The 19,652-nt window shown below is 40.7% G+C and overlaps 1 protein-coding gene across 4 annotated transcripts in view; it reads left to right on the top strand.

The window, feature by feature from the left end:
- The window catches only part of rps6ka1 (ribosomal protein S6 kinase a, polypeptide 1), a 48,848-nt gene extending 29,559 nt beyond the window's left edge, over positions 1–19,289 (top strand). For 2 of the 4 annotated variants that reach the window (XM_026304843.2, XM_026304863.2), the window contains exons 3-22: positions 9,351–9,467; positions 9,593–9,674; positions 10,737–10,817; positions 10,971–11,050; positions 11,256–11,362; positions 12,751–12,788; positions 13,160–13,302; positions 13,436–13,506; positions 13,643–13,731; positions 13,900–13,964; positions 14,117–14,219; positions 14,419–14,549; positions 14,892–15,017; positions 15,179–15,268; positions 15,402–15,560; positions 16,074–16,235; positions 16,358–16,434; positions 16,524–16,641; positions 16,754–16,891; positions 17,287–19,289. In XM_026304843.2, the coding sequence (XP_026160628.1) occupies positions 9,351–9,467; positions 9,593–9,674; positions 10,737–10,817; positions 10,971–11,050; positions 11,256–11,362; positions 12,751–12,788; positions 13,160–13,302; positions 13,436–13,506; positions 13,643–13,731; positions 13,900–13,964; positions 14,117–14,219; positions 14,419–14,549; positions 14,892–15,017; positions 15,179–15,268; positions 15,402–15,560; positions 16,074–16,235; positions 16,358–16,434; positions 16,524–16,641; positions 16,754–16,891; positions 17,287–17,409 (2,100 nt within the window). In that variant the 3' untranslated portion in view covers positions 17,410–19,289. Of the gene's footprint in view, positions 1–5,241; positions 5,412–6,361; positions 6,416–6,476; positions 7,837–9,350; positions 9,468–9,592; positions 9,675–10,736; positions 10,818–10,970; positions 11,051–11,255; positions 11,363–12,750; positions 12,789–13,159; positions 13,303–13,435; positions 13,507–13,642; positions 13,732–13,899; positions 13,965–14,116; positions 14,220–14,418; positions 14,550–14,891; positions 15,018–15,178; positions 15,269–15,401; positions 15,561–16,073; positions 16,236–16,357; positions 16,435–16,523; positions 16,642–16,753; positions 16,892–17,286 lie in introns of those variants that run through there. The other 2 variants (XM_026304872.2, XM_026304852.1) reach the window with 2 other exon arrangements.
- Positions 19,290–19,652: the final 363 nt, after the last annotated feature.

Genomic DNA, 19,652 nt, shown 5'->3' with positions numbered 1-19,652 from the left:
AACTGAAACATCACATGGTCATAAGTATTCAGACCCTGTGCTCAGTATTGAGTAGAAGCACCCTTTTGAACTAGTACTGCCGTGAGTCTTCTTGGGAATGATGCAACAAGTTTTTCACACCTGGATTTGGGGATCCTCTGCCATTCTTTCTTGCAGATCCTCTCCAGTTCTGTCAGGTTGGATGGTGAACGTTGGTGGACAGCCATTTTCAGGTCTCTCCAGAGATGCTCAATTGGGTTTAGGTCAGGGCTCTGGCTGGGCCAGTCAAGAACGGTCACAGAGTTGTTCCGAAGCCACTCCTTTGTTATTTTAGCTGTGTGCTTAGGGTCATTGTCCTGTTGGAAGGTGAACCTTCAGCCCAGTCTGAGGTCCTGAGCACTCTGGAAGAGGTTTTCTTCCAGGATATCTCTGTACTTGGCCACATTCATCTTTCCTTCAATTGCAACCAGTCGTCCTGTCCCTGCAGTTGAAAAACACCCGCACAACATGATGCTCCCACCACCATGTTTCACTGTAGGGATTGTATTGGGCAGGTGATGAGCAGTGCCTGGTTTTCTCCACACATACCGCTTAGAATTAACGCCAAAAAGTTCAATCTTGGTCTCATCAGACCAGAGAATCTTATTTCTCATAGTCTGGGAGTCCTTCATGTGTTTTTTGGCAAACTCTATGCAGGCTTTCATGTGTCTTGCACTGAGGAGAGGCTTCCATCGGGCCCCTCTGCCATAAAGCCCCGACTGGTGGAGGGCTGCAGTGATAGTTGACTTTGTGGAACTTTCTCCCATCTCCCTACTGCATCTCTGGAGCTCAGCCACAGTGATCTTTGGGTTCTTCTTTACCTCTCTCACCAAGGCTCTTCTCCCACGATTGCTCAGTTTGGCTGGACGGCCAGGTCTAGGAAGAGTTCTGGTCGTCCCACACTTTTTCCATTTGAGGATTATGGAGGCCACTGTGCCCTTGAGTGCTGCAGAAATTCTTTTGTAACCTTGGCCAGATCTGTGCCTTGCCACAATTCTGTCTCTGAACTCCTTGGGCAGTTCCTTCGACCTCATGATTCTCATTTGCTCTGACATGCACTGTCAGCTGTAAGGTCTTATATAGACAGGTGTGTGCCTTTCCTAATCAAGTCCAATCAGTTTAATTAAACACAGCTGGACTCCAATGAAGGAGCAGAACCATCTCAAGGAGGATCAGAAGAAATGGACAGCATGTGAGTTAAATATGAGTGTCACTACAAAGGGTCTGAATACTTATGACCATGTGATATTTCAGTTTTTCTTTTTTAATAAATTTGCAAAAATTTCTACATTTCTGTTTTTTTCTGTCAAGATGGGGTGCTGAGTGTACATTAATGAGAAATAAAATGAACTTTTTTGATTTTGGCAAATGGCTGCAATGACTCAAAGAGTGAAAAATTGAAAGGGGTCTGAATACTTTCCGTACCCACTGTATGCCCATGGATGTCTCTTAAAAAATGGAAAGATGGGTATTATCAGTGGTGACCCCCACCAAGTGGTCAAAGGGTCCAAACACTGAGAATCTATACCTATTCACAAACAGTTATCATACCTGATGGCATTCTTTATTTTTATATCTATATTTCTTCCTTTTTTTGTTCTAATGAAATGTGCTGTGGAGCTTTGATTCATAGGAATTATCAGTATTGTGTTTCTCTTTTTTTTTTTTTTCAGTTTTTAAAATGCTCTTATGTGGATGAATCTCTTGTCCTCCATCTTTCTGTGAGATCACAGCAGCTGCACTGGCAGAGACACAGATAATCATGTTAAGTAGTGAGGGATTAAGACTTTCACTATGTGCAGTGCTGCTAGTTATTTGTTCTTTGTGAGACTTTGGCTTGTTCTCCCTGCTGGAACCTGAACATCAGATTTATTTCTTTGTGTCTGTTCTTTTATGACAATCTTTTAAAGTCTGTCCTCCTCCTGCCTCCCCTTGGTTAAGTTAGTGTTAGTATATTAGCATTAAAGCACCGTGGAGAATTGCTGGAGGATTTCACCAGGTAAATATCTATTTGTGGCACTCCCTTCATTCCTTCTACCATCTCTCCTTCTCCTGTTGTACTGACTGTGCCCGTCAGACCTGGCCTTCACAGCAGGTGTTGCTAGAGGCCAGCGAGAGAACGAATGGGACAGGGGAAAGAGCAAAATGACTGTGGACAGATAGAGGCTGCTGGGTGAAGTGAAAAGTGTGTCGCAGAAAAAGCCTGTTCATCAAAAGAAAAAAAGAGAGAGAACAAACATGAAAGAAACTAGTTGAAAAAAATGAGTCAACCAAAATCTTTAACACTCTTTGGTCCCTGCCTTTAGAGTTGGGGGAGGGGGAGAACAGAGAGAGTTTAGACAGAGAGAGAGAGAGAGAGAGAGAGAGAGAGAGAGACACACACACACACACACACACACATACACACACACACACACATTCCTGTCTCTCACCTGACAGATTTGGGTGCCTGGTTGCAGACATGTCTGGACAGTCACACACGCAAACACAAAACTCTTTTGGTTACTCTGAAATCCAAATTCCTCCATCTGTGCAAACTGTATAGCTGAAGACATAAATGTATTCATTCAAATTAGCTGTCTCTACCTTTTATATCCCCCAAAATCATATTATAGCTATTATTTTGTTCAGAAGATGTTTAGTGTGAAAAGTAAATAGTAAATCAATAAATGAAATAAGGTATATTTTTACTGATGGTTTCATGAATACTTAATGAATACTGCTATATGTTACAGACAAAAATAGCATTAAGGTTGCAAGGTAGAGAATAATCACTATTTAGTAAAGATCAAGCAATCATAAATGTTCCCTACACTAAAAGAAGTTTTACAACTATCCACAGTTATAAGGTATTAACCCTTAGGAGTCTCTGATCACACCAGCATGATCAAATCACTTGTGGGTTTAAACAGCTCAAGACTCCAAAGGGTTAACTATAATTCCAAGTATGCACAGTTATGTCTTTTGAGCAACTGTATAAATAACATGTTTTGGTCATTGGTTCTATCTATCTAATCTAATCTTTTCAGTAAACATTAATGCATTATTACTTTTTTATGTCCTGAATTGAACGATACTAAAAAAAAATTAAAAGATTGTCTGTATATTAATAAATGAAAGAAAAGACCTGAAGGTGACCAGAGGATGATAATGATCCTAAACATATCTCGAAATCCACCATGGACTACTTCGAGAGCCAAGTTGAAGGTTTTGGAACGGCCCTCATAGAACTGTGCATGTAAGACGGCCTGAGTATACTGCAGAACTAGAAGTCTTTGGCAAGGAAGAATGGGAGAAAATCTCAAGTAACCAAGTTGTGATATCTGCCAAAGTCGGTGTTGCTGTAAGTACCAACTATGTAGGTTGCCCAAACTTTTGCACATGCTACCAAAATGTCTCTAGTTGTTGATTTTTTTTTTTTTCAGTCTGCAAAATGAAAACTGACTATACATTAATATTTCATGAAAATGTTTACTTTTATGTTCCATATCTTTGAGAGACTGCTTGCACCTTTGCACCCAAACTTCTGCATGAAGCTGTATAATGTCCAAGGTCAATTAAAAAAATTAAATGGTAATACATTGTTCAGAAATAGATATTTGTTTGGATTCTTTTCCAGGATTTGTAGGATGGTATTGAGTGTTTAATTGATCATTAGTAAAAAAACAAATTTTACAAATTAAACGATTAGTAAAATATATTTTTATTAGAAAGTGTTACCTAATAAAATGATGCATATTCTCATGGTGGTATTATTTTTGACATATTTCCAACAGTATTTTCAAGAGTCTCTTTTCTCTTCAGCTTTAATTATATAATCCCAAATCATTAGTCATAGTCAGAGTAGGGCTGCAGAGTACATATGCAATGTATTTTATCCGTTTGTATGTGTGCATGCAGATGCAGACAAAGCCTAGTGTATGATATTTGTTTTCACAGTAATGAGGCTGAACTGCTGTCGGTTGGGTAGATGTTTGGCTCACTGTCCTGTCTCCCTCCATGCACACTAGTCACTTATGCTCTGTCCCACTCTGGACTTTCTCTCCTTTCCCCTCGTCCGTTGTTCCAACAGTCAGAGCTGTCGTGCATTTGAAATCGTGCAGGTGCTGCTTCTACATTTTCCAGGAAAGAGAAGAGACTTCAGTGAGAGACACAGACACAAATGCTGTAATTGTCTTGTTTTTCAGACGGCTCACAGTGTGAACCTCTCCTCTTCTGTTTATGCACCATTTTGATTTTACTCTCCACACACACATACATACATACATACATACAGTCTTTGCTGTAACAAGACCTGTAACAGGTCTTGTCTAAATTTTATCATCATATCAAAAAGGCTTTAGTGTATTTCTTGGAGACATCCGACAAAACACTACTGCTGTGACCTTTATGGCTTTTCTTGGACAGTTTCTGAGCAGAGAGTCCACTGTCTGCCTCCTGACTAATGGCCTTTTTCTGTCCCGCTCTGTCTTCTCCACTGTAATTGATGTCAAAACCAATACTGATATTTGGAGGAGGCAAGAGCTAACTGTGAACATGTCCTTACTTGGCTAAGTCTCCTAAGAGTCTTCTTTGGAGCACTGTGACCACCGACTTGGCTGTAGACCTGCACTGGCCCCTTGTGTTTAGTGAAGAGCATTACATCATGTATGTCTGACATCTGCTTTCTAGCTGTCAGTAAGATGCAAATTTCTCATGGTGATCCAAACGCAGATACTGCAGAAGCATTTGCTTTTGCTTTAGCTTTCATTTTAAAGTGAAAGAATGCTGGTTGATGAACCGTGTCATGAAAGGATAATAGTTGTTGTTAGTAGTTGAGGGTTTGTCTGAGATTCCAGTGGATATTACAAAATCAAAACAGGATTCTAAAGAATGCCAAATTCTTGACGTGCGTGCATTAGAATGAAACTCCTCCCATTCTCTGGCAGCGACTGTGGTTGCAAACACAAATGTAGAGAGTAGCTAAATATGCGAAATGAAGTTTGTACAGGGTTTTGTTTGTATTAAAGTTTACAAAACAGTTCAGTAGACAGTTTGTGCTCCTGCAGCAGTGTCTTCTCCCTGTCTCCGTCACTATAACTCCTGTCTCTGCCTCTTCTCACCCAGTGAGAAAACTCTTCCATCCTGCCGCTCTGAAAACATGTCGACCTACTCTGTCCACAAGCCTACCGCATTTTTAAACCTTCACTTCCTATTTTAATGGGTTCAGATTGTATCTCTGTTGTGGTATTGCATACAGAAAGTGTTAGCTAACTCTGACACAGAGGCTGTGTATTTGTAAGTCACGGAGGGTGACAGAGTTTCTGACACCAGTGGCAGCATCAGTGACATGGAAGTATCTGGACACAGATATGTGGAGGCTTTTGTTCCGCACCAGACCACACACAAGAGAGGCAAGTGTTGGCTTTTTTTTTTTTTTAAATCAACTTCCATTTGATTTGCAGTGAATACTTAAGTGTGCAAGCGTGTGTGCGTCTGTGCGTCTGTGTGTCTGTGTGTCTGTGTGTGTGTGCGTGTGTGCGTGTGTGTGTGTGCGTGTGTGCGTGTGTGTGTGTGGACTTGTAGATAGTGATGGATGTGTGGGGTGTGATATTTTGGGAAGAGAGGAGGGGGTTTCTTCAGTGAGGGTGGATGTGATGCTGAGCTGCCATCTTTTTTCAGCTGTGGAATGAAAGGAAACGCAGGAGAACGTGTTTTATCTTCCACCTCCTTCGCCCCTACATTGTAAATGCTTTATTTTTGCTGGTTTACTGAAACTCAAACTTTTATGCTTTCATCCAACAAGTGCCACTGATTTTCAAGGCAGTGCTAATCCAGGTACACAGTTTCAGTATGCTCCTGCTCTGCTAACCCGTGATTAAACTTATGCCAATGTTCAATTTTTAAAACAGTATGGAGTCTTTTTTCAGTCCAACGTGGTCTTGAATCCATGTACAGTCTGTGCTCATTCTTGATACTCTAAATTCCAGACATTCGTGTTTTTCAAGTCAGTCAGTTTAGTTGAAAATACAGAGCAGCGGTAATGCTTGAAAATGCAGCTACCCACTGCAAGCATGTTGGAGTTATCAACCAGGAAGGAAGTGAGATCGATTTGAGAAAAGAGGAAGTGAGAACGAGAAGGGAAGAGAGGTTTCCTGTCACTGGTGTGGTAACCATCACCAGCTTGTCCTCTACCCCACCTCTTTGTGTGAACGTGTGTTTGAGAAGTGTACCTGCAGAACTGTTGGATACCTGTCCAGTGCGTCTGTGTTTCTGTCCAAAACATGAGTTGAAGTTGACTAAATATGAAACCAAACATGTTCTGTTAATTTCTCTATTCCTACGCAACATCCTGTTTTTCTAGAATGACTCTCATATCACCTGGATAGAGAAGGATTTCGTGAATATTAGAGCCCAGGTAAGCTCTGAGCATTTGCACTTTGCAGCTGTTTCATATCAGGCCATATCTGCAGTTCCTCCTTGCTAAGCAAACACACTTGTTTACACTGCGTGTTCTTCTGTAACATTTCTGCGTTTAATTCACTTTTACATTCACATTTTTGTCTCTGTCAGCCATTGCAAAAGTGCCAAAATGTAACCTTTCTCAGGTATGGACTGCAGTGCAATGCAGTGTGATCAAATGTTTGATTAAAAACGTAGGTCTGCTGACAGCTCAGTTGTGCCACTTTTGGGTCAAGAGACATTGACTCATGTGGTGTAGTCATATGGGTGTGTAATGGCCTGTTCTCCCTGGTTAAAGAGATATTTGCTGTGTAAAGGGCAATAAGATAATAATAGAGATGGAAGAAAGGACAGGTTACTTAGAGAGACAGGATGATCAGGAAAGGAATAGACTATTGTAAGCGGGAAGAGAGGGGACATGCCGGGCAGGAAAATCTCTGTCATCTACAGGCAATGAGTCGTCTGAGTCATCTCTGCTGTGTTGACACTGAGAGGGGATTCCTTATCCTCTCTCTCCCTGCTGCCCCCTTTTCCTTTAACTTCTGTTTTAAATTGTGGGTTAAAAAATCTTCAGTCAGAGGAGCAGAAAAGCACTCACCAATTCTACCTCTTATTTTTTCTTTTATTTCAGTTTGACTCTTCTTTTAAACTTCCTCTCTTACCCGTAAACCCCTACCACCACCATCTCTCTCTCTCTCTCTCTCTCTCTCTCTCTCTCTCTCTCTCTCTCTCTATCTATCTATCTCAGCCGCGTGTGTGTGTGTGTGTGGGACTTTTTGGGTGCAGGACTGTGAGAATATGAGAAGGCTCTTCCTTCCTGCCCACTTTGGTTCCAGTTCATTTCAGATGAAGTCAGTCGGCACACCGGGCTAATCAAACCAACACAGATAGATAGAGAGAAGGGAAAAGGGAGGACAGGAGAGCTGATGGAAGATAAAATGAAGATGAAGCCTTAATAAAAAAGTATAGCAGGAGGCCCCTGCAGAGAGAGAACAGGGAAAGAGCAGAGGCTGAGATTTTTTTTTTTTTCTTCCATATTTACCTGCAGTCCACAGAGCTAATCCTGACATGAGTGCACAAATGAATCTCAAATGTGCCGGTGGTGAGAGGAGGTGAGGTTTAAGATGATTTATATAAGGTAGCACAGTGTTTGCCTTTCTGTGGACATGGGTGGGATGATAAAATAGTTTGGGAAATGCTGAGATGGAGAAGGACAAGAGGAAGTTCAACCTGAGCCGCTGGCTGACCCTCTACCTGTTTAAAAAGAGCACAACCTTGGCTGGCAGCTCTGCGCACTGTCAGAGTTGCAGATCTACAGCTGCTACAGACAACGACACTGACACTGACACTTCACCTGCACCAAGGAACCAGTGGACGGTAAAATGACAACTCCTCATATTGGCACCTTGATATACTCCAGGCTGATTCTAGAAACCTGTTAGTAGCCTTATGGTGGGATTACAAACTAGATTTTAAACGAACAGGCAAAGAAGCGAGATATTATTGAGTCTTTACTGTGGTGCTCGCTGTGTCGAGTGGTTGTTTAGAAACAAGATGCAGCTGAGCGCCTGCATGTTCAACCTAGTCTGGTTTCCTGTTGTCAAATAAAGTCCCAGGCTGCAGTGGTCTGTGGTGATGGCTGTTGATGTTGTATTTTTGAAACTTTATTATTTTAATCACCATTTGATTATTACTTGTTTAGGGCTAGAACTACACTATCATTAACACTCTGGTCTGTTATTTTATTTTAGTCATCTCCTTCAATGGTTTAGAGTATCAGAAAATGCAACAAAATGGTCGTCACAATTTCCCAGAAGGAAGGAGACATCTTTAAATTACTTGTTTTGTCCAGGCTTTAATCTGAAACTCTTAAATATTCAGTTTACAATTATAAAATCTTCAGATTTGCTGTATTTTTACTTGTTGAATGCTGTTGAATACTGACTGCACAGTTTCTTATCAGTGATTGTGCCTAATTCTGCACTGTTTAATTATATCTGCACTATTGTTTATCTTGTAGCTGCATTTGTCAGTTGCACTGAGCATCATCTCCATAGATCAAAATTTGCATGAATGATAATGGCGTGCATTTTATGTGCTCTCTGCAGAGATAAACTGTACAACAGGTATGGTGTCCTATCTTCTAGTCCCACATTTTGAAATGAAGCCCTGTAAGTATCTGTGATCATCCTGGGTAGAATTTGAAAAAAGTATTTTCCTTCCTACCCCACTGTTAAATTTTAAAATGTTCCCTGCAGGGGAACTGTTGCAACTCTGCCTTATTGTGTGTCCGGGGCGTGAAACCCAGGGGAATATGAGTGCTGAGAACTTAAAAACAAAAGCTTGTCTCTAGAAATAGTGTTGTTGTTTATACTTGCTGGGGATGCTTTTCTGTAGGGTGTTGATGAGTTGTGGCTGAGGTTGACACCAGGTCATCAGCAGCGTGTTTCTCTGTAGTGCCCCACCCTGTCAGAGAACAAGAGAAGTTGCTTTAAAATGTCTCAAAACGAAAAGTCAATCTTGAGGTTATACAGCTTCTGTCCAAAAACATCAAAATGAATGAATGGCACTCTGTTTTTAAAGAGCACACCGATGGTGTGCTCTCACAGTTACAGATACCTCCAGTTAACATTGCATTCACTATGATTTCCAGAAACCTCATAAAACACTGGAGCCACAGTGTGTAATCATTTATTCCTACACTCGCTTATTCTCACTTTTTACTGCACTTCCTCTTTCTGAAGTATTTTATTTTGATATAGTGCTCTACACAGCAGGAGGCACACCTCTTTGCAGTCCTTTTCTACCTTCGTACACAATCCCTACAAAGATACAGCATCTTCATGGTTTACATGATTATTATACCTTACCCCTGTTTTTCCCCTCTGAAGGAAGATGGAGACATCAAGGAGATCAACATTACTCATGTGGTCAAAGAGGGCTCAGAGAAGGCAGATGCTTCTCAGTTTGAACTGCTCAAAGTCCTGGGACAGGGGTCCTTTGGCAAGGTAATCCACACACTCATGTAGTTTCTTTGTGCGCCCCCTTTTGTCTGACATTGCACTCTCAGAGTCTCAATCCCTGATTTGAAGTGACTTTCTTTTATGGTGTTTTTTTTCTGTGTATATTGCAGGTGTTCCTGGTGCGAAAGGTGACGCCTCCAGATGCCAACCAACTCTATGCCATGAAGGTCCTCAAGAAGGCAACGCTAAAAGGTACAGTAGTCTGTGATGTGATTGAGCAGCACCATCTCAGTGTGATAAAAGCATAAAAGACAGGCTTTATGCCAGAAAGGTTTCCATGAACCCCTAATGTCAGCCTGGTCAACCTCTCTGAACTCATCACCTGCAGCTGCCGCTGCTGGAGCACATCATCTTGTAGAGAAACTCAGATGAAATTACAAATGTTCCCTTATTCACCATCTTGGATGTTTTTACCCTTCAATCCTGGTCAATATAATTTGGCTTTGTTGACAAAAAAAAAAACTCTGTCAAAGTGAAAACGGGGTTCTACAAAATAATGTCAATTAAATTAAATAAAACATTTAAATTAGTGATTACATAAATATTCACTGCTTTCAAGTCAGCATTTAGTAGATTCATCTTTGGGTGCAATGCCATGCTGCACCTTTCTCAGGTTTACGTTCGTGTATGATTTATCTTCGGTTTTTGTGGTAATTGTTGTTTTTACGTGGCAATGCCTTCTCTTTCATGTGAGAGGGTGTATGCTTTTCCCGTAAGTCAAAGTGAACTGCACCATAGAAGTTTAGCATAATGAGACCACCACACAGCTTGCAGTGGGTTTTTCACCCTTGCACACAGGTGGTGTGGTCGCATTCTTCTTGATAAACATCAAGGTATCAGGAATTGTTCGCACAGCACCCCAAAATGTTGTGCTTTGTTCTAGTTCTGCAAATTAAAAGACAACTAACCCACATACTGTATCCAAAGCAATGATTCACTGTCTGTGACATTTTACTCATTTTACATAATACATTTTTTTTTTTTTTTTTTTTTTTTTTAAGTCCAAAACCTTCTACCAAACTTGAATTATTCCTGCCAGTGTCCATGTTGTTCAGTCATGTGGGTGAAGTGAAAATTGTTGGATGAATTATTGATGGAGCTTCATCAAGCTCCTTTTCTGTTTGAATATTAAAATGTATTTCTAATGAAAACGTGAGGTACTTTACTCACTCTCTTTCAAATGATATTGTTATATAGTGTATAGAATCTAAACTGTGTGCGTTGTGTGCTTTTTTTTTTTTTTTAATCGTTCAGTGAGAGACCGTGTGAGGACCAAGATGGAAAGAGACATTCTGGCAGATGTCAACCACCCATTTGTTGTCAAACTGCACTATGGTGAGTCTCCCTGAAGCTTCATTTCTAGACATTTTACTACTGATTCCATCACTGCTTTATTGCTTTAAAATTCAGAAACTGTCCTTGGTCATTTTGCCTGATTTACAGTTGAATGAGATATAAAACACAATGTTCATTGTTATTTATTTGTAGCATTCCAAACTGAAGGGAAGTTGTACTTGATCCTGGACTTCCTCAGAGGAGGAGATCTCTTCACTAGACTCTCTAAGGAGGTGAAAGTGATTCCTTAAATTTTGGTGTTTTGATAGCCTTAGGTCAGACGTTCATTTCATCAGCTGTAAATCGAGTCATTTCTCACTGGCATAAAAAAGTTTATTCAATTTTTCTCCATTGTCTCACCCCTGTCATGTAATTTCTTGTCTCATTTTCACTTTTCTGTGTCACACCCTTGTCTCTGTGTATGTCTGTGTATCTTAGGTGATGTTCACAGAGGAGGATGTGAAATTTTATCTAGCAGAGCTGGCATTAGGACTGGACCACCTCCACAGTCTGGGCATCATTTACAGAGACCTCAAACCTGAAAAGTAAGATCAATGAGAAACAATGAACATAACATCAGAGAAACAGAAAGACACACAGACAAATTCATATTTAATGAATCGTCATCCTTAGACCCAGCTGCGTATGCCAGATCCATGTGACCAATAACAGCATCGCTCAAGTAAGGAAAAACACAGAAGAGCAAAAAACAAGATATAAGAGTAACGCTTCCTTTTACAGTCCCCTAATTACTAAGAATTTACTTGGTCGATAATGCAAAACTTACAGTATGTGATGGGAAATAACAAGTAGGTAAATACAGTGTAACTACAGATGAAATACTAAGAAAAACCTCAATAGTTATCCATCAAGTGCCTTTCAGTTGTAACTGGATTATGTTGGTAATAACTCAGATATATTTATACTAAGTAAAACACAACTATTTACTAGCTAAGTGGGCTGAAACTGGACTGTAAAAGAAAGTCTCATCTGTTTCCCAGAAACAGATTATAGTAGTTACCCAACACATACTGTAAGTTTTGCATTATCTACCAAGTAAATTCTTAGTAAATAGGGGACTGTGAAAGGAAGCGTTACCGATGTAAGCTAAACAGATCTCAAGAGAATGAGCTTCATATAAGTGTTATTATATAAGTATAAGTATTTATGCAAATCAGGATTTACTCTCAGGTGTATATATACATACAGTTATAGTCTTTTTAAAGAAAACAGCAGTACACTCTAATGAGGATTTTCTTTAAAGTAATGTAATAACATTATTTATTATATTACCCTAAACAAAAGCCTTGTTCTCACAGAAAGCAAGAATCTGGATAAACAGTGGTTTGCTTAGAATTCTATTATTGCTTAGAATAATATGCATCCACTGGAATTTTCACTGTGCACTTTAAAAATTCACCAATTTACTGTGTGATATGTTTCCTTTGGGCCTAACAAGCATTTGAATATAAGCCAACCTCATTAAACATTTGCAAAACCTTTTAAAGTTTGAAGAGCTGTGTTCTTCATATCACTTTCAGTGTTTTTTTTTCCCTTTGTTTAAATAACACATTGCTTTTTATGGTAAATTACTGCCACCGCCTGCTGATAAACATTGCCCACACTCTGCAGTTACCCTGTGCTTGTGTCACGCACATGTAAAATACAATATAAAAAACCACTCATCAAACATTAGTCCACAGTGCTGCTTATGAGCAGAAAGTCACCAAGGGAATTTATATTGTAGAGGCTGTGATTATGGTCCTAAAATACCTAGATTCTGCCACCAATAACCCAGACTGAAGTGGAACAAGGCATGACACAGAGGGGAAGTTGAGTCTAAATTGGTTTCATTGTGTGATATCGTGATGTGCAAATGTTCACACCCTCTAAGTTCATCATTATTGTGACATTTAACAATTTGTTCTTCTAGCATTCTCCTGGATGAGGAAGGACATATCAAACTCACTGGTAAGTGTCCCTTCTTTTACACTCAGCCCATTTGTCAGATGCACTTTCCCCTCCTCCACCTCACTGACCTTGATTAGTCACAGTGCAGTCAAAGCCTTATCTTACTTGCTCCAGATATCTGCATATCGGCCTGCACGTATTTTCCCAAGTTACTTGTTACACCATTTATTTACTGGATTTACTGATCTGGTGAGGCAATATAGCAGGTCACAGTGATGAAGCTTCAGATAAACTGCTGTAAGGTGACATTTGAGATAATTGCTCAGTGTAGTTCTGCTGCTTTTGCATTGCAAATTGGAGTATTGTCATATTTACATAACTTCAGTTCATTGATACTTAACTGTGATGCTGTGTCTTGTGTGTTTCTTCAGATTTTGGTTTGTGTAAAGAAGCTATTGATCATGAGAAGAAGGCGTATTCCTTCTGTGGAACTGTGGAGTACATGGCACCAGAGGTTGTGAACAGACAGGGACACACCCACAGTGCTGACTGGTGGTCATTTGGAGTACTAATGGTAAGTTTTTGAAGAGCAGTATGTAAATGGTTGTGTGTCTGTATTTCTGAACCTCTCAATTGTTAGTGTTCTGTTGTTCTTGCAGATGATATATGTATATTGGTAAATTATAGCTGTCTGTTCTCTCTCCTAGTATGAGATGTTGACAGGATCGCTACCATTTCAAGGGAAGGACCGCAAAGAAACAATGCATCTGATTCTGAAGTGAGTGTCATTTGGATGGAAGAACAATCCAACACAGAAGCCCTGTCGTCACATGCTGCGCAGTAGCTGTTCAAAATTCCTCATTCCATATCTGGTGTAGTGATTTAAGCTGTGTCCCATCTGTCTCTGCCTGCAGGGCACGTCTGGGAATGCCTCAGTTCCTGAGTGCAGAGGCCCAGTCCCTGCTCAGGGCTTTGTTCAAGAGGGGCCCTGCCAACAGACTGGGTTAGTATCAACTCATAAACATGACTTTCACACTTCACAGAAGTTTATAGACTGTTTGATGCAGTTCTATGGAGAAGGGCAATGCTTAGCGCTGTTTTTTTTTTGTTTTTTTTTCTTTTGTGTTAATGGTTGAGATTCCTTCTCCTAAATGTTGATGTTTTGCAATAGGATCTGGTGCTGATGGTGCAGAGGAGATCAAACGGCATGGATTCTTCTCCACCATAGACTGGAATGTAAGTGTTTGTGACAGTTATGAATTTTTAAATGTTTGTGTAGTTAAAAAAAAAAAAAAAAAAAAAATCAGTTTTCATTTAGAGCAGCCGTCGCACACGGGATTCAAACCTCTTACTGTGCGATAGAACTAAATATCCTCTGGTTCTTTCAGAAACTCTTCAGGAAAGAATCAAAGCCTCCGTTCAAACCAGCTGTGGCACGTCCAGATGACACTTTCTACTTCGACTCTGAATTCACTTCCCGCACCCCTAAAGGTCAGAGGTCAAAGAGAGTGCACCTGTGCTATTTCTTTTATCAAATGGCTCTTTTTTGTTTGTTTTCTGTCTGGTTTTCTTCCCTGAAAGTAGTGCAGTGAACATGGTTTATTGCAATGACCCTTTTTTAAACGTGGCCTTTTATAACAGGAGTCATATATCTGTTTTCCTATAGTCGCTTTTCTTTATTTTCTTGCAGACTCCCCTGGTGTGCCCCCAAGCGCCGGAGCTCACCAGCTCTTCAGAGGCTTCAGCTTTGTTGCAACAACCCTGTTGGAGGAAGAAGGCTCGACAGAGCCATTGCAACCCCCACCGCATCCAGTGGTCCAGGTCTGACTGAGTAGTTGCTTCACTGGGTGTTTCTTTCACTTGAACTGACTACCCGGAGAGCAAGTCAACTAATGTTGAATAGAGTTTATATAGCTCCTTTTCTCAAATCATACATTTGAAGAGGAGGGAGAGAGTGATACAGTGTGTAAGGTGTGTGTGTGTGTGTGTGTGTGAGTGTGAGAGTGTGAGACACAAGTCAGGAAGAAGAAGGAAATGAAAGAGGCAGTTTTACACCATGAGAGAAAAATAGATAGTTTTGGGGAAGGAGCTTAATCTCTATCACTGTCACCTCATCGACTCTGTCCATCACCCCGCCCTTAAATTTCAATTCTTCTTCTGCAGCAATTACATGGGAAGAACCTGCTGTTCAGTGAAGGCTACATATTGAAGGAAGACATCGGCATGGGCTCCTTCTCCGTCTGTAAACGATGTATCCACAAAGCCACCAACACAGAATACGCTGTCAAGGTTTGAACGCACACACACTGAACTGACCTGAACATTATGTCTGTAGTATTATTTCATTAAATTTGGTATACAGATTAATTCAGATAAGGCAAAATCATTTATCTGGAAAATATAACCAAACCTTTGAAATCTGAGCTTCATGTTGTCTTTACGGTTTACAGATGATTGACAAGACCAGTACAGACCCCTCTGAGGAGATTGAGATTCTGCTTCGATATGGGCAGCACCCCAACATCATAACACTGAAGGATGTGAGGGGAAAAAAACACACACTTACTTTGTACCACACAACTATTTGCCATGGGTGGAAAGTGTACTAAGCGTCACAGTTATTGATATGATAACGCGTGGCTGTGTGTGTGTGTGTGTGTGTTCATATCTCAGGTGTACGACAACGGTAAGCAGGTGTTCATGGTGACGGAGCTGATGCGCGGGGGAGAGCTGCTGGATCGGATCCTCAAACAGAAGTTCTTTTCGGAGAGAGAGGCCAGCGCTGTGCTCCACACCATCACCAAGACTGTAGAGTACCTGCACTCACAGGGGGTGAGGATGAGTTGCAATCTACAGCACTTTGCTTCTGTATATAGTGTGGCATGGTTTGTATATTGATGATTTGTTATGTAAGATCTTATATAATAGTCTTATATGTAAGATTTGCATATTGTGTGAAATGCCTAAAGGCTTGTGACTATGACATTTTCAGTTTATTATCTTGGATTCATTATTACTGTTTGTATTTCTTGTATTTGTGTTTGTGTTTGTATTGATGTTCATTTTAAATATTAGAACTAGTTCTCATTAGATAGGAAATAAGAAAACAATACAAAAATCAGAGTTAAAAGAGACTACAGTATCTAGAAACACAGTTGCATTTTCTCGCCATTTTCCTTATTCATGTCTGCGACCTTCTTGCACCCGGTAATATAAAGGTTATAAAGGACCTCAGTTACTGTGTGTTCTCACGGCTTTTGGGTGCTTGGGCACATTAAATCAACATGGGAAAAGGAATCATTCTTTATTTTGTTCCTCCCTCTGCTGTGTCCTCTTGTTCTTTAGGTGGTGCACAGAGACCTGAAGCCCAGCAACATCCTCTATGTTGACGAGTCAGGGAATCCAGAGTCAATCAGGATCTGTGACTTTGGCTTTGCTAAGCAATTGCGTGCCAACAACGGCCTGCTGATGACCCCATGCTACACTGCTAACTTCGTAGCTCCTGAGGTGAGGAGATCACGTACAATCGGGGTCATGTCTGGTTAGATGTCTTTTAAAATGAATGATGCTGAAACATGAAGGGTTAGACTTGGAAATAAAATGTGTGATGATGTCTGACTACGTTGTAGGTGCTGAAACGTCAGGGCTATGATGAAGGATGTGACATCTGGAGCCTGGGAGTTTTACTGTACACCATGCTAGCTGGGTGAATAGCAACACTCAGACTTACTACTCAAACAGGTTTTCTCTCTTGCTGCCATTCCTGCTCACTCTGCTTTCTTTTTATCCCACCAGTTTTACTCCATTTGCCAACGGCCCTGAGGACACACCTAATGAGATCCTCAACAGGATAGGCAATGGTCACTTCAGCCTGACTGGAGGCAACTGGGACACTGTGTCAGATGCAGCTAAGGTAAAGTTCCAAATCCTCTTTTCAACAGCTGCTTTGCTCCAATTCCACAGAGATGACTCCAGTCCCACCATGACCACCTCTGGGTCTCATAGTTAATGTCTGCTTCTTTTAGGACCTCGTGTCCAAAATGCTTCATGTGGACCCCCATCAGAGACTGACTGCTAAGCAGGTCCTCAGGCACCCCTGGATTGTCCAGAGAGACAAACTACCCAACAGCCAGCTCCCACACCAGGATCCCAAACTGGTCAAGGTAACAAAGCTGAGAGTATTCATTCAACATGTTCTTCTGATTTCTTCAAGTAGGAATATCTGATCCATGTGCTGATCAGTCCACATCAGTTTATTCTCACCCACATACGTGGAGTTCATATTAAATCACAAATGCTTGGATCTTAGATTACCATTAATATTTTAACAGAACAAGTTAATAAGAAAGTAAACTGTAAATATATGTAGAAATACAAAAACTGACCAAAGAGTTACAACACTGTATATTATTGTTTTGAGCTGTGGTTCGATTCAAAGTAAAACATTTTGAATTAACAGAGTCTGTGCTTTGATTTGGCTTTAATAAGGCCACTACAGAATGCAATGTTTGCCAACAATTTTCTGGGCTACAATCACCATGCTGCTGTTTATATTCAGGGTGCAATGGCAGCCACCTATTCTGCCCTGAAGAATTCCCAACCAACTCCAGAGCTCAAGCCCATCGAGAGCTCCTTCCTCGCTCAGAGGCGTGTCAAGAAGCTTCCCTCCACCTCCCTGTAGAGACTCAAACCAACCAATCAGCTCACTGGAGACTGACCAAAACTGCACCTCCTGGCTCCAAACCCACCCAGTCAGCTTGCTCGGGGACTTAGTGTCCACCCTCCACTACCAGCCAAGGAACACTGACTGTGGTCCTGCGCCCATCTTGTGACATCAGCTGTCCTCTCTTGCTATCATCCCCCTGATTTGGGCTTGTCAGCTGCTGATAGCCAGTCTCCTTGGATTAGCAAAAGATTGTGAAGATGAATGGGGGTGACAAGGACAAAAAAAAAAAAAAAAACAGGGTGCAGGCTTTTGGCAGATGTATTTGTGCCGTGTGGGTGTACATGTGAGCGTGTGTGTGTGTGTGTGTATGAGTGCGTTCGTGCATGACCTGCCGCAGAGTCAGTGCAGCCATGTTTTCGTTTGTGACGATGAAAGTGTTCTCTTCTTATCATTGCTTTAATAGGTTGTCACTCAGCTTGCTGCACGCCTGTCTGTCCGCCTGTTTTGTTGTCTTCCTGTTCTTTTTGTAAAGTCGATGAGCTTTATATTACCGGGTGTGCTGCCAAATCAGCTCGTGCTGACAGCAGAAAAAGCGCAGCACTGTCCAGCTGCTGTTGTTTTCGTAAGAGCATTATTAATATGAATATTGAATATTTCTGCCATAAATGCCTCCTTGGCTTTGGTACAGCCAGAACACGGGCATTCTGGGAAATGTCAAATGCTGATGTTTTTGTTAATGTCTATCTATGCTTGTATTTTGTTTTACACAGAGAGAGCGTGTATGTGTGCGCTGGGGTGTTTGTTGCATGGCTTGCAGTCTGTGTGTTTGTGTGTGTGCGTGTGCGCACATTTGTGTGTCTGTGTATACTGTCTTGCGAGGTGCTGCAGGGTCATGTGATTGGTCCAGTGATGATGATGATGATGTCATGTGGCTTCCTCATCTCTCCTCCCCCTTTTCTCTGCTTGGTCCATCTGCTGGCAACTATTGAGATGTCTCATATTTTTATTACGACAAAAATTAGTGACATAGATGGCTTTCTGTGAAAGAAACTCGCCTAAGGAACAATGTGGCATGTTAAAGTTCTCTACTTGTTTTCTTTTTGTTCCACTGTGTTTCTTGGATAATGCATATAGAATGCTGTTTCCTGTGTTGGCTGCTTTTGTTGTTGTTGTTTTATTTTATTATTGTAATTTTTTTTTTTTTTTTTTTTTTTTTTTTGTCCAAAGAAAGTTGTGATTTAAAATAGTGAAAAACATGCCGAGCACATCACTGTCTGTAGACTCAGTGCCGTACAGGTCTCCTCTTCTGTTTTCAAGATGTAGGGAGGAGCAGCTGACTTGTTGACGTTATGAAACTGATTGCTCAACGCCGGCCTGGGTCTCTTAAAATTTCTGTCAAGTCACTGGTTGGTATTATCACAGAGACACACTGTACTGTACCTTGCTGTGCATTATCTTTAGCGGTCTTGCGTTCAGCTTTTTCAATCACGATTTTTTCAGTTTCTGCTGATTCTGTTCATTCGATGACTTGCTTTCATTTTATTAACACTTCATTTTTGAGAGATCCTGAAATGTGCCTCATTGTGAGTAGCTTCGTAAGGAAGGTCTTGCTTTCAGCTCGGTGCCTCGGCCTGCAGGTTGAGGCTGAAAGTCTTGATGAAAACAAACCAAACTGTCAGAATACACTGTACCCGTGTAGAAGGGAAGACCTGTGTGGCTAAATAATCTATAAACCAGCTGTCTTACCTCAGAAGGGATTAACAGTTATATTATAGTTCTTGTTTGGTGGCAAAACTCTCCCTCCTTTGACTAAATTTATGGTAAGGTGTTATTGTATGATAAAGATAAAGATTTTTATATCTTACAAATATTAAACATTCAGTTGCTACGACAAACTGTCTCTTGTTCTGCTTTAGTTGTGTTATAACTAATACTCCTTTGGTTTACTGTTATTTTCTGACATTGTCAGGGTTATTTTGTTTTGAGTCCCATAAGGCATTGGACTGCAGGCTGAGTAGGACTCCTTATGGAAAACATGAATGAAATCATTTTGTCATTTTTCATTCAGGAATAGTGTTGCAGAGAAGGAAATGAATGTTTGTTGTTCTGCAGAAACATGATTCAGTGTATCTGATCAGTATCTGCACTCAACATATTTACATTATTATTATTATTATTGGCCAGAACGTTATTGATCCAAATCACTTAACGTCATGTTAAAAGCTACTTTCAGATATATTCATTCAGTCAAAGTGTTT

The sequence above is a fragment of the Mastacembelus armatus genome, chromosome 22 (genome assembly GCF_900324485.2).
Source record: "Mastacembelus armatus chromosome 22, fMasArm1.2, whole genome shotgun sequence".
Taxonomy (NCBI): Eukaryota; Metazoa; Chordata; class Actinopteri; order Synbranchiformes; family Mastacembelidae; genus Mastacembelus; species Mastacembelus armatus.
Note: the sequence above shows the minus strand (reverse complement) of the source record. Positions and strands in the feature narration are given on the sequence as shown.